Genomic DNA, 14,553 nt, shown 5'->3' with positions numbered 1-14,553 from the left:
TCCAAAGAAGACATACAGATGGCCAAAAAGCACATTAAAAGATGCTCAGCATCACTAATTATTAGAGAAATGCAAATCAAAACTACAATAAGGTATCACCTCACACCGGTCAGAAGGACCATCATCAAAAAATCTACAGACAACAAATGCTAGAGAGGGTGTGTGTGGAGAAAAGGAAACCCTCCTACACTGTTGGGAATATAAATTGGTGTAGCCACTATGCAAAATAGTATGGAGGTTCCCTAAAAAAAACTAAAAATAGAGCTACTATATGATCCAGCAATCCAACTCCTGGACATATATCCAGAGAAAACTATAATTTGAAAAGATACATGCACCTCAATGTTCATAGCAGCACTATTTACAATAGCCAAGACATGGAAGCAACCTAAATGTCCATCAACAGAGGAATGGATAAAGAAGATGTGGTACATATATAATACAATAGAATATTACTCAGCCATAAAAAAGAACAAAATAATGCCATTTGCAGCAACATGGGTGGACCTAGAGATTATCATACTAAGTGAAGTCAGAGAAAGACAAATATCTTACATCACTTATGTGTGGAATCTAAAAAAATGACACAAATGAACTTATTGACAAAACAGAAACAGACTTACAGACATAGAAAATAAACTTATGGTTACAAAAGGGCAAAGGTAGGGGGGAGGGATAAATTAGGAGGTTGAGATTAACACATATACTATATATAAAATAGATAATCTACAAGGACATACTGTATAGCATAGAGAACTCTACTCAGTACTCTGTAATAACCTATAAGGGAAAATAATCTGAAAAAGAATAGATATATGTATATGTATAACTGAATCATATGGTAGCTCTAGTTTTAGTTTTTTTAAGGAACCTCCATACTGTTCTCCATAATGATTGTATCAATTTACATTCTCAGCAACAGTGTAGGAGGGTTCCCTTTTCTCCACACCCTCTCCAGCATTTATTGTCTGTAGAGTTTTTGATGATGGCCACTCTGACTGGTGTGAGGTGATACCTCATTGTAGTTTTGATTTGCATTTCTCTAATAATTAGTGATGTTGAACATCTTTTAATGTGCTTGTTGGACATCTGTATGTCTTCTTTGGAGAAATGTCTGTTTAGATCTTCTGCCCATTTTTTTAAAATATATTTTTTATTGAATTATAGTTGAATTACACTGTTGTGTTAATTACTGCTGTACAGCAAAGTGACTCAGTTATACATATATATATATACACTCTTTTTCATATTTTCCATTATGGTTTATCAGAGGATATTGAATATAGTTCCCTGTGCTATACAGTAAGACATTTAGATCTTCTGCCCAAACTTCTGTTTAGATCTTCTGCCCAATTTTTGATTGGGTTGTTTTTTTTGATATTGAACTGCATGAGCTCTTCATATATTTTGGAGATTAATCCCTTGTCGGTCGATTCATTTGCAAATATTTTCTCCCATTCTGTGGGTTTTTTCATTTTGTTTATGGTTTCCTTTGTTGTGCAAAAGCTTTTAAGTTTAATTAGGTCCCATTTGTTTATTTTTGCTTTTATTTTCATTACTCTAGGAGGTGGATCAAAAAATATCTTAAGGCAATTTATGTCAGAGAGTGTTCTACCTATGTTTTCCTCTAAGAGTTTTATAGTATCCCAGGCTTGCATTTAGTCTTTAATGCATTTTGAGTTTATTTTGTGTATGGTGTTAGGGCGTGTTCTAATTTCATTCTTTTACATGTAGCTGTCCAGTTTTCCCAGTACCACTTATTGAAGAGACTGTCTTTCCTCCATTGTATATTCTGCCTCCTTTGTCATAGATTAGGTGACCATAGGTGCATAGGTTTATCTCTGGACTCTCTATCCTGTTCCACTGATCTATATTTCTGTTTCTGTTCCAATACCATATTGTTTTGATTACTGTAGCTTTGTAGTATAGTCTGAAGTCAGGGAGCCTGATTTCTCCAGCTCTGTTTTTCTTTCTTAAAACTGCTTTGGCTATTCAGGGTCTTTTGTGTTTCCATACAAGTTGTAAAATTTTTTGTTCTAATTCTGTGAAATGAATCACTTTGCAGTACACCTGAAACTAACACAACATTGTGAATCAACTATACTCCAATATAAAATAAAAATTTAAAAATTAAAAATAAATTGCTTATTCTTATAATATAGAGCCTATTAATTTAGTTGCTGTCAATAAGAATCAGAATTTAGAACCCTTATTCTTTCTGTTTGTCTCAAGATTTTTTCACATAGTAATAGCTTTTTTAAAGAGTAGAGATCCCAAGGAAGATAAGGAGATAAAATGGATGACTTCAAGATTCTCAAGATATTATGGCCAGTCACACAATGTACTTGTGCAAGGTCATGAGAGTCACCTAGGTTTGTAGACCTGCTCCTTCTCCAGGTCAGAGGTCAATGTCAGGCAGGAGAGGACACTCCTACCACAGTTCAGAGCCAACTGGGACAACCCCTTCCCAGGAGTGTGAACGCAACTTATGAAGGTGGTAGGCAGGTCAGAGAGCCAGAAGAAGATTTTGACATATTATTTTAACGTCCATTTAGAAAATGAGGATAAAGAAACTGAGGCCTAGAGTGGCAGAGCCAGGCTTTGACCTAGGCTCCAAAGCCTGTGTGTTTGATGACTGCTACCCAGTATGTCATCTGACCTACTCTGGGTATTCCAGGCTACCCTCAGCTCTCTTTCCTCTGAATTCACATTCTCTTAAGTCAATTCCACATAACATAACAATTTGTCAAGTTTGTTATTATTTGTTGCCAGTGTGATAAGTGTGTCTCTCCAGCTAGATGAACTCCCCAAAAGACATAAATCTGAGAGGTCATATAAAATATCATGCTTGAGAGCAAGGATGGCCCATATAATTTTCCTCCTCTAAATTAATCACTAGATTAATTACTTTATCACAACCCCATTTTCCTAATCTGTAAAACATTAGAAATGATAGTTTCAACCCCATCCCCATGGCTATAGGAATAAAATGAAATACTATAAGTATAAAATCCTTAGCATAGTGCTGGTGCTAGTAAGGGTTCAACAAGTGGTTCATATTTAAAAGCTGATTTTAGCTCAGGTATAAAAAAATAATAGTACAATGTCAGAAAAATAGCAAAAGATAATGTTTCTTCAGAGCTGTTAAGCATACATTTTTAAATGTTATTAGAGCAAACATTCTTCATATACATTAAGAAAAAACAAAAAAATACTGTCCAAAATGAATGTAAGTCTGGGTTTGTGCATCTGTACATACATGTGGGTTTATATATGACAGTGTACATTCATGCTTTGAAGTCCCCCACTGCTCCAATGACAGAAGAACTAAGAAAGAGAAAAGTCATAATCTTGGTCAAAATAAAATAAACAAGATCACTGCAGATCATAAATGTAGCTGAGCTCCACATTCACAGTGGGCAAAGGTGGCCAAGAATTTATATCTTACAGTACAATAGAAACTAAAAGTGCTCCACATGCTGTGGGAGATTAGAGCTGGTCTCTCAACATGAAACCAAGGTGGTGAAGAAAGCTGGAATGGGATCCTTGCTTATAATAGGAAACATTAAAAAAAAATAAAACTACTGTGAGGAAGATTCAAATTTTAATATCAAAAGAGGCAAGAATAAGAAGACAACCAAAGTGTCGGTTTGCTTGGTGACTGAATGGGTAATATCTTCAACATCTCTAGTGGCAGAGAACTCTCAATCAATGTAAGGTCTGGTTAGGAACTTGGGGCACAGGTGGGCTGTGTGTATATGTGTGGGTGCCATGGGGGTGGGGGGTGCTTAGTGTTCAAGTAGAAGCAATCCCAAAACCATTAGATAAGAAGGTTAAATACAGAAAGAAGGAGAATGGAAGGGGAAAAAACATTCCACTCAAAACTGAATATTCAATCTGAAATTCTAAAACCCATGTGGAAAAACTAATGCTAAGATGGAGTGCTAAAAACATCAACACATGGAAAGGAGACTCACTCTTTCACTTTGAAATAAGTATGTTTAGATGCTCAAAGATATAAAGAAATAGCTCCATAAAAAGAACAAGAAACTAAGAAGCCAAACAGTAAAATAAGAACAGGTGTTTATGAAAAAAAAAAAGCAATAAAAATTTTGTAAATCAAGTATATAGTCATTGAAATTAAAAGAATAACTGGGATAAACTCTAGATCAGATGTAGTCAAAGAGATAATTAATGAATTGGAAAATAATACTGTAAATATATAGTACCCAGAATCAGCAGAGACATAAAGAAAACATTAAAGAATTAAGAGATATAGAAAATTAAGATTCTAACCTAAATCTAATAATACTTCCAGAAAAAGAAGACTGATGAAATGGCATAAAAACATATTTAAAGAACAAAACTGTTGAGAATTTTCTAGAATGAAAGAAAACATGAGTTCTCCAGTAGGAAGTGAATATGGAGTGCTAAGAAAAATAAACCTACTCCTCGTCATTTAATAGTGAAGTCACAGAACAGCTAGAATAGAAAGGAAAGACATATTACCAACAATAAATAGTTGTAGAAAACAAAACTATGGTTACCAAGGGGGAAAGAGGAAGGGATAAATTGGGAGCTTGGGATTGACATAGACACACTACTATATATAAAACAGATAACTAGTAAGAACCTACTGTATAGCACAGGGAACTCTATTCAATACTCTGTGATGACCTATATGGGAAAAGAATCTAAAAAAGAGTGGATATATGTATATGTATAGCTGATTCACCTTGCTATACAGCAGAAACTGACACAACACTGTAAATCAACTACACTCCAATAAAAATTAATTTAAAAAAACAACAGGGATAGTTGAGTTCTCGGCAATAATTCTCAGAAGATAACAACTTTGAAATATAAGGGAAATATGTACATACACACATCAATAATACACACAGTACATTAGACCTTAAATGTTCATTACCTTAACTCTCTGGCAGGGCAGGGAGGAAGAAATTGTATCATATACTAGAAAACAACTGGAATCTTCAGCTCACCTTCCACTCCTCACCCCTTGTCACAAGGATGCAACAGCATGCCCAGCACGTGGGTGTTTACCGAGGAACAGGACCTCACAACATCATGAGGTAACTCATTCTTTCCATGAGTGCTGACAAGTCTTAAACCAACAAGATTCATAATCGCCCTTAAAATGGCTCAAATCATAAAATGGATAACTTAGGAAAGAAGGTCAATCTAAGGTAGTAGGGAGGGAGGAAACTATTAAAGTATTTAGTGTGAGACATGCAGAGTGAATAATGGTTTTAGGGTACTAACATAACACAAAAAGTGGTTACATGTTACTCTACTAGGGCTTGTTTAAACTTGTTGGAAGGCTTGGTGTTCACGGGATGAGCTTCATGTAGGAGATAGACAGCTTGATATTTGTGCCTAAGAAGCTGGCTGAACCCAGATTCAGAGAGTGCAAGGAAAAAGATACTGAACAGCTCAGCAGAAGAGGCAAATAATCAGTGAGGTTGAACCATGGGGGTGGAAAGTCTGTAAGGCACACTGACATTAGAGGACCCCATAAAAATGAATAATGGTGAGCTGGCCCCACTGAATCAAACCTGTTAGATTACTGTGCTGTGGGTGAAAGGAAGCTGTCCCCAGAGTCTTTGAGCTGTGTGATTCTTGGGTCATTGAACACACCGGCTTTACCTATTACTTATTACAGTATGAGCCAGATTTTCTCTATGGCTGAAGCCTCAAATTAATGAGGTAGAAGCTTAAAGGATTCAACTAATTCAAAAGAAAGCATTTCTTAAAAGAGCAAAAGCTTTCGGTGTGGTTTGAATCCCTTAGCTAGATGGTAGACTAGGAGGAGTAAGAAGGCCAGCGTGAGGGTCCTGCCTCCCTCTCTGTTCTAAAGTCCGGGTAAAGCTGGGCAAGCCACAGATCCTGCTTCTGACCTCTGCATCTGCTGTTCCCTCTGCCTGGAACAACCTCCCCCAGATATGAGCATGGCTAACCTCGCCTCTTTCTGGTCTTTGCTCACGTGTTACCTTCTCTGTGAGACCTTTCCTGGCCATCCCATCTAAAATGTCAACAGACCCTTTACACACACACTTTCTACACTTCTTCCCTCCCTTTTTCCCTTTAGCACTTACCACTGCCTAGTACACTACACGTTACTTATTGTCTATCCTCCCATCTCCCACCAATGTAGAGACTCCACGAAGGCAAAGATTTTTGTCTGTTTTGTTTATTGATATATGCCCCAACACCTACAGCATGTTGGTGCATCTCCAACAGGAGTTCCTCCATAAAAATCTTTTGAATGTGCCAATGAATCTTGCATAAGCCCCATGACAGCTAGCATTCCAGTGTTCGTGAATGCTAAGCTGAAAATCTTTATTTATTGCAATAATTCAGATATAACTTATAAATCTAACCACATTCTGTTAACTTAAAACTGAGGTTAAGAACTTCCTCTAAGGTAATTATTGGTTTCATACAAACTATGCACAGTACATCCGCCTTTGCAGAAATATGATCAGACACTCGATTTAGATCAGACAATTTACATTCAACACTCAAATAAGGCATCTGAGCCCTCTGCTGACAATAGAACTAGAAATTGACTGATTACGGATAACACTTTGGCTTTCTCAATACAGCACTGCCTTTTCTCAGAAGAGCTCAAAAATAGAAAAAAAAGATTCGAAAAAGATGAGTAAAAACCTTATATATTTCCACTAGAATGTTGATTTCTTTATATATTTTCTCTCCTAAAGTCTAACAAAGAGACCTGTAAAACGTTACAGGTAAGGTGCTCTCCACTTTCACTTAAGCCCAAATCAAAGAATCCAAATGAAAGATCATGGCTATCTTTATGGAATCACATTTTAAACTCTCAACCTATATGGGTTCCTAGACATCAACCAAGAGACTTTGAAGATTGAGAGGAACCCAGTTGGATATTATCACAGGTGAATTTATTGGTTTGTTTCCATAAAACTATACCTACTTCTCTTTTATAATTGTAGATATTTAACTTAGAAAGTTAGGAGGCTCACTGATATCAGAAGAAATGTTATATTACTGGATGGATTTAGAAACTAGAATAACTTGGGTTTTACTCAGAGCAATAAATGACTATTGTGATAGTATCAATGGCTAAATTTCCACCACTCATTTTCACTAAAAACTACATTCCCTAAACACATAACTTAGTCAAGACTCTCTGCTCCTTGCTTCTAAATGATAGACTACTCTGAGGCTGGCAACCAAGAGTTTTGGGAAACAAGAGGCAAAGATATTGAAATTCAGAGACAAAAATCTGGCTTATAAAATAAAGCTTAAAGAAAGAATAAAATTACCTATAATAGAAAGTAATTAATTACAAAAATAGCAATTAGCTGGAGGAGCAAAAAAGAAACAAAAATATCAACTGTATTTTCACTTATGTAAATCTCTTGAGATTAATTTTCTGTAACCATAGCCCTATTAGTGGTATTTAATTGAGCTCATAAAAACTATTAAAAGGCAATGGATTAATACAGATGGTAATTTTTCCTTTTCACTTCAAGGCTGAGTCTTCTCCACTTCATCCCTTCTAAAATGCATTAAAGCCAAGAAAGAACTATCTACTGAGACTTCAGCTGTCATTAAGCTCTTGCCCTCTTTGAAAATAATACCAGCTCTCTTTAATACCTATAGGAAACCATTACAGTTACTATTATTTCAAAGAGAGTAGGCTTTTTTTAATGATGTAGTAATTGAAGTCAGGGCAAAATTAGCAGATTTTATACAATATTTCTCTTTTTTTAGAGGGTAGAATAATTGTCCAGACATCTAGAGGAATACTACTTTTCTGTAGAAATAAAATTGTAAACCTTACAACAAATTAACATGAGCAGGTGTTACTCTCAGATTGTCATATGTTCCTGGAAATCACGTGAGTTGTAGAAGGTGGGGGAAGTCAAGAAGTCCTAGTCCCCCATAGTGATGGGGGGTGGGGGAGGTCTTTAAGCCTTACATTTCTCCCAGGTTTGCATTTCCATTGGATTACCTGGCTAAATGGTGCTTTTCTACAAAGGCAACTCCTTGATCTAGGACAGAGGTCTGAAGCACCATGCAGGTGGCAAACTATTCTATGCCATTTTATCTGAAATGTGGCAAATTTAAGATTTAGCCAAGAGACCCATGTCTGGAAGAGCTTGGAAATCTTCTGGTCCAAGGTACATTCTCTTAGGGAGGGGATGAGCATTCTAGAGAAGCACACACACTTGCAGCTGGGTTCTGTGAGCCAGCCTTGACAGGCAGCATGGCGGGGCTTAAAGCCCATTTATGTCATCAGACAGTGACATTTCCAACCGCAATTTGAATTTTGACCAAGCTGTAATAGGAGGGAATTTGTCCCTGGAGAGAGGGTCAGATGGGTTAATCACTAACATTGCTTCCAACTCTAGGACACAAGAATCCTTGACTCACTCACTCAATAAACATTTGGGAGTCTTTGTGCCAGCACACAAAGTAATTTTCAATAAATATCATTTTTACACTACAGCCACCATATCTGTGAAGATTCCAACACAGCAGCAATTTTTACTGTAGCACACAGAGGGTAAAAATTATGGCCAAGCCTGTAACTTACATAATGGAGCTTGAACTTGCACTCATCTTCAATTTCATCTGCGCTGTCTTCATCGGAAACTTCCCCTTCCTCTGCATCATCTCCAAGGTGATAAGGTAACTTCTTGCCCTGAAATGAAACAAAACACTCAATTTAAAGATGAAAATTCAGCAAGATAGGGGTATGGGAATTAAGAGGTACAAACTACTATGTATAAAGTAAGCTACAAGGATATATTGTACAGCACAGGGAAATACAGCAATTATTTTATAATAACTTTAAATTGAGTCTAATCTATAAAAATATTGAATCACTATGTTATATACCTGAAACTAATATAATATTAGTCAACTATACTTCAGTTAAAAAATAAAATAGGAAATGAAAAATGAAAATTCACAATAGCCAAAAGGTGGAAATAACCCAGTGTCTACCAACAGGTGAATGGATAAACGAAATGTGGTATACACATACACTAAAATGTTATTCAGCTTTTAAAAGTAAGGAAATTCTGACTCATGTTACAACATGGATGAACCTTGAGGACATTAGGCTAAAAGGAATAAGCCAGTCACAAAAGGCAACTGTTGTATGATTCCACTTATATAAGGTACCCAGAGTAGCCAAATTCATAGAGACAGGAAGTAAAACAGTGGTATCCAGGGGCTGGAGGAAGCAGGTGGTGGGGAAGATGGGAGCTGTTTAATGAGTATGGAGTTTGGGTTTTGCAAGAAAAGAGTTCTGTACATGGCAATGCGAATGTACTTGACAACGCTGAACTGTACACTTAAAACTGGTTAAGATGGTAAGTTTTATGTATGTTGTATTTTACCACAATTAAAAATAATTTTTAAAAACTGAAAAATGAAAATAGACTGTCAGACTGAGTGAAGTAAGTCAGACAGAGAAAGAGAAATACTGTATGTTATCAATGCAGAATCTAAAAAGAAATGATACAAATGAACTTATATAAAACAGAAACATCTCATAGACTTAGAGAACAAACTTATGGTTATGGGGATGGGGGAGCGGGGGAAGAGATAGTTAGGGAGTGTGGGACTGATGTGTACACACTAACAGATTTAAAATGGATAACCAACAAGGACCTACTGTATAGCACAGGGAACTCTGCTCATATTATGTAACAACCTAAATGGGAAAAGAATTTGAAAAAGAATAGATACATGTACATGTATAAATGAATCACTCTGCTGTACACCTGAAACTATCACAACATTGTTAATCAACTATTCTCCAGTATAAAGTAAAAAGGTTTTTAAAAAAAAAATAAAAATGAAAATAAAATTTGTTATCCCCTTGCCAATCGTTACTTCAGACCGACTTGAAGGCAGATCGCTTGAATTAGGGGCAAAACAAAGGGAGAAGAGACTTTTGAGAAAAGGCAGTTTTATTACTTCCAATTAAATACAATTAATTAGGTATACTATATTTACAAGTAAAAATCAGACCAGGCTTCTGTTCGAGAATATATGACTCATCATAATCAGGCATCACCCCATCCCATGTCCTTAGAGCAGCTTGTTCTCCTGAGCAGGTTAAACACGCCCTTCTCTCCTGCTGGCTGTGTCCTCTGCACTGACCAGACCTGCTTTTATGGACAATGCAATGACACTCCTGCCCAGCCAGAACATGCCCCTCGCAACCACTCACCAACACACTTTAGGAATCAGGGGCTTTTGGACAACAAGGGGGAATTCTTATAACAAAATGGTAGAAAGCCCAAGTTATAGAATTATATGCACATTATGATCTCAATGATATATAAAAACTCAGGGAAAAATATCTGGCAAGAAATATGGTCAATTATTAGGAGTACGAATCTCTGGGTAACAGCATTATGGGTGATAGTTATTTTCTCCTTTTCTACATTTCCCAATTTATATTCAGAAAAAGTAAAAGTAAATAAAAAGCAGAAGAAGGAGGCATGACCCAGGGGCCTGATAAGGGCTTCCAGGACGGCTAACCATCTGTATCAGTAAAAGCATCTTACTTGTAAGCAGAAAGGAATATTAATAGGAAATTGAATCACTCCCAGAACCTTGGGGAGCAGAGGGGGCAGAACCAGACTCTGTGGCTAAGGGACCAAGGTCACTGTGGTAGACAGCCTCTAAAATACCCAATGGTTCCTACCTCTTGGTATTCATGTACTTCGATAATCCCTTCCCCTTGAGTGTGGGCTGGACCTAGTGACCCCGTTGAATGAATGGAATACAGCAAAAGCATAAAGATGGGGGAAATTCTTTAAACGTGGAAGGATGTTCATATGCTTGGCAGCCAAAAATAATGATAAATTTCTAAATATCATCCCAGACTACTACCCAGGCTGATCTTCTCTAAACTAGAGCTCCAGTGACTTCTGTTATATATTCCTGCTCTTCACACCATGACTGGCCCACCTTCAGCACTCTGGATCTTCCCCTCATCTACTTCTCCTCCCTCCACAGGGCCACAAGCACAGTCAGATTTTCAGAGAACTCTCCCTCCCAGTTTCCTGTATCTTCCCTGATACCCAAAGCTCTTGACCTAAAGGGCTTGGCAAAGAGATAGATTTAAAACTGGTTAAATCATTTATGTAATGAAAACAAAATCTATCTTAAGAATCCAAACTCAGAATTTGAATACTTAAATATTTTCTTCAACTTACAAAAGGATGGTTATAGGTTTAAAAAGGTGGTATTTAATTTGCCTTCATACCCCTATGTAATATATTTCTTATTTGCATGTGCTATCTGCAAAGTGAAAACTACATTCTTTTCCACAGGAATATATAGAGCTATAGATATATAAATATGGCATTAAGCTTCAAATCCCCTTTACTTAAATGTGGCAGTAGATGGGGAAGCAAGGAGAGAAAGCTGCCATCTAGAGTATTCACAAGGCGCCCTCATTTTCAGTCCTTTCAAAATCCCATTAAAAGACATCAGGGCCATACCTTCTGCCAGCTTTTTCCACATTCCTGGTCTTTGAAAGATACGTTATACAGGCAGATAGGAAGAAAAGCAACACCACAGAACATTGTTTCTTAACGCCTCTTATGAACAGTGTTATGCCTGAGGAAAATTATAGAATAAACTTAGGTAGAATTTTATGAACTTAACAGTGGTCCAGTGTAAACAAAGAATGACCTAGAAGTCCCCTTCTGATCTACATACTATTTCATGCAGGAGTCACACTCAAGAATTAGATTAATTCTTCCATGGTACATGGAAATATTTCTAGAGACTGGAACCAGAGCCATCTCTTAGCTTTTAGCTGCATGGCCCCAGGACAGCAGTAACTGCTCTATGACACATCTGTAAAAGTAAAATGCTTGGACCAGATAAGTTTCCTTTCAGTAATGAGTCTATGGAAAATTACTAAGTTCGTTATTATTTTTGTTCAAAAGCAAATGTTTGTTTAATTTTTAGGAGATACATACACACACAGTTGGCCCTCCATACCCAAGGGTTGGTTGAATCCGCAGATGTGAAGAGCCAACTGTACTAGGCCATTTCATATGAAGGGCTTGAGCATTGTGGATTTGGAACCAATCCTGTGGGTACTGAGGTACTAGTATATATATCTGTGTGTGTGTGTGTGTGTGTGTGTGTGTGTGTGTGTACACACAAGGTTGGAAAGTTTGTGTGTTACAGTTATAATAATAAACAACTTGCCCATCTCCAAAGTGGTAAGTAGCCATTCAAATGCTGTCTTTTGGATCACAGATTGCTCTGATGCTAAAGGAACTTAGGAAAATCAGTTCCCTTTTTGTTGCTTCAAATGGGAGTGTGTTGGTCCAGAGATCTAAGAAATCTCCTTAAAGTTTGGAGAAGGTTACTACTAGCAAATGGACTGCAGCTGCTTTGAAATACCCCCAGCCCACATTGCTGCCACTCCTTCCAACGAGTGCCTCAGGTCTTCCGGCTTCAATTCACCCTGGTGCCCATTTGCCCTAGGACATTCTATGCCCAATGATCCAAAGCCCAGTTATGCGCAAGGGATTCAGTGAGATCATATCAAATATTCCTTAAGTTCCACTGTCCAAATGAGAAGTATTTCAATCAGATGGACTCATTCTGCATTTAACCTTCTGACGCTTGGCTAAAGACCATTTGGGAACATGGAAACATTTACAAGGCTATAAAGCTGACACTGAGCTTTCTAACCTAGCAATCAGTTTTCACCACAAGAGACTGCGTTAGCAAGACTTCAGGAAAATTGACCTTAACGTTATTTCTCGCATTATATAATTGGAGCTTTTATTCAAAATGCTTTCACACATACAAATGCCCAATGACACCCCTTTGATGGATTCAGCCTATAACTCTCATTTAACTGATAGAAAAACAGGTTTGGACCCATTCTAAAGATGAATACTTTACATCTTTCCCATGTGCTGTCCTCTCTTAAAGCCCCAGTTAAAGTCTTGCTATGAAATTACACTATCTGACTTTCCTGTGCCTCCTCTGTGATATTTGGTTTTTGTACACACCCTTTTTAAGTAAAATATAACCCCGTTTGATCATTAATACTCTACTGCTTTTCCTTAGGTTTTTAGTCTCAAAACAATACAACTATCCAAGATGCTTTTGGTCCAAACACACAAAATTAACTGGAATTAAATAAAATCACAGCAGCATTCTGAGAACACAAGGAGCTGTCTTTCTGGCTATTCCTTGCATTAATAATATTCATTTCAGGTAGTAAGTTTTCTCCCTCAGAAGATCTGTTTATGAAATGCCATTCTATTCACCTACTGCTCCTCCGCATACACACGAATCCTATGGGGCACTATGTCTGAACGTGTGCTCCACTTTGAAGCGAGCTCTTCTCACTTACATAACCAAGGCTGACCAACCATGAAGACTTTTTTTGACAGACAGTTATTGGAGCTTGAAATGGCAGAGAAAAATCTGAAAGAAATGCTTTTGGATACGGACACATGTAATCCAGGCCTCCCGTACACAGACCCCTCTCCAGCGTCAACTACTACTGACTAAAATATTCAGTATTTGGTTTACAGTACTGAGGTTCTCACTTCATAAAAACAAATCCCAGAATACGTGGCCAGTCAGTAACAAGCTTTTTCTGAAGGTATGACTATAAATAAGTTGGAACAAGGTGCATGCACAAATCTAGACAACCCTTCATGTATTGACTATTATTCTCTTGATAAACCAGTTTTCAGTCCTAAAGGGAGGGAGGGCTTAGCAGGTCATTAGTGCCTTTTATTGCATTCCTGAGGTAATTACCTTCACTAGGATTTTGCCTTTCAAACTCTGAGGGCTTGGAAGCTGCTTGGTCTCTCCTGTGTCTACAGATGAGAGGTCGAGTTTGTCTCGGAATATTCCTTTCAGGTACTGAGCAATTTTCCTTTGCTGCTGGACACTGCAGTGATTCTCGATAGACAGTATGACCGGGAACCTGAGAGAACAGCAGCACATTGTAAAGGTGTTGAGTACAGAAACTCACAGGGACTTTTGAAAATTATTCTGTATTCATTATGTTCTTACAAGCCTAGTGACAGTATTTGTGAGAGAGGTGATCATTAAAATGCTTCTAAAATGAAAAAGATGAGAGATGCATTAAAAAAAATAACAAACTCCTCTGGCTAAATATATTTAACCAGGCATAAGGGGTGAACAAAATACCAATCCATATGAGATGACTTAGTCTAATATTTTGTAGCTCTCTCTCTCCCTCACACACACATGCACACACACAGTACATATATTTTGTCTCTTTTACAAGAAAAAATAAAGGAGAAAATTTTGAGAGATAAGGAACCTAAAGAAAGAAAACTCATAAGGTAATTTTGTCTTATTTATTCAAAAGTCTAGAAACATCTAGGAGACCACTATCATTAAATGAAGATATCTACTCTAAAAATATATATTCAACACACAGCTTGAAAATTACTATTGAGGATAAAATAACACAATGGAATTTTGTGTTTTATAGCGTCCTAT

At 37.1% G+C, this 14,553-nt stretch overlaps 1 protein-coding gene across 2 annotated transcripts in view; it reads right to left on the bottom strand.

Moving 5' to 3' along the window:
• PLCH1 (phospholipase C eta 1) overlaps positions 1–14,553 on the bottom strand; it is a 237,608-nt gene that overhangs the window by 44,849 nt on the left and 178,206 nt on the right. For both annotated transcript variants that reach the window (XM_082626141.1, XM_082626140.1), the window contains 2 exons: positions 13,837–14,008; positions 8,606–8,713 (listed from right to left, as the gene is read on the bottom strand). In XM_082626141.1, the coding sequence (XP_082482267.1) occupies positions 8,606–8,713; positions 13,837–14,008 (280 nt within the window). The remainder of the gene's footprint in view (positions 1–8,605; positions 8,714–13,836; positions 14,009–14,553) is intronic.

The sequence above is a fragment of the Mesoplodon mirus genome (genome assembly GCF_964341445.2).
Source record: "Mesoplodon mirus genome assembly, chromosome: 6".
Taxonomy (NCBI): Eukaryota; Metazoa; Chordata; class Mammalia; order Artiodactyla; family Ziphiidae; genus Mesoplodon; species Mesoplodon mirus.
Note: the sequence above shows the minus strand (reverse complement) of the source record. Positions and strands in the feature narration are given on the sequence as shown.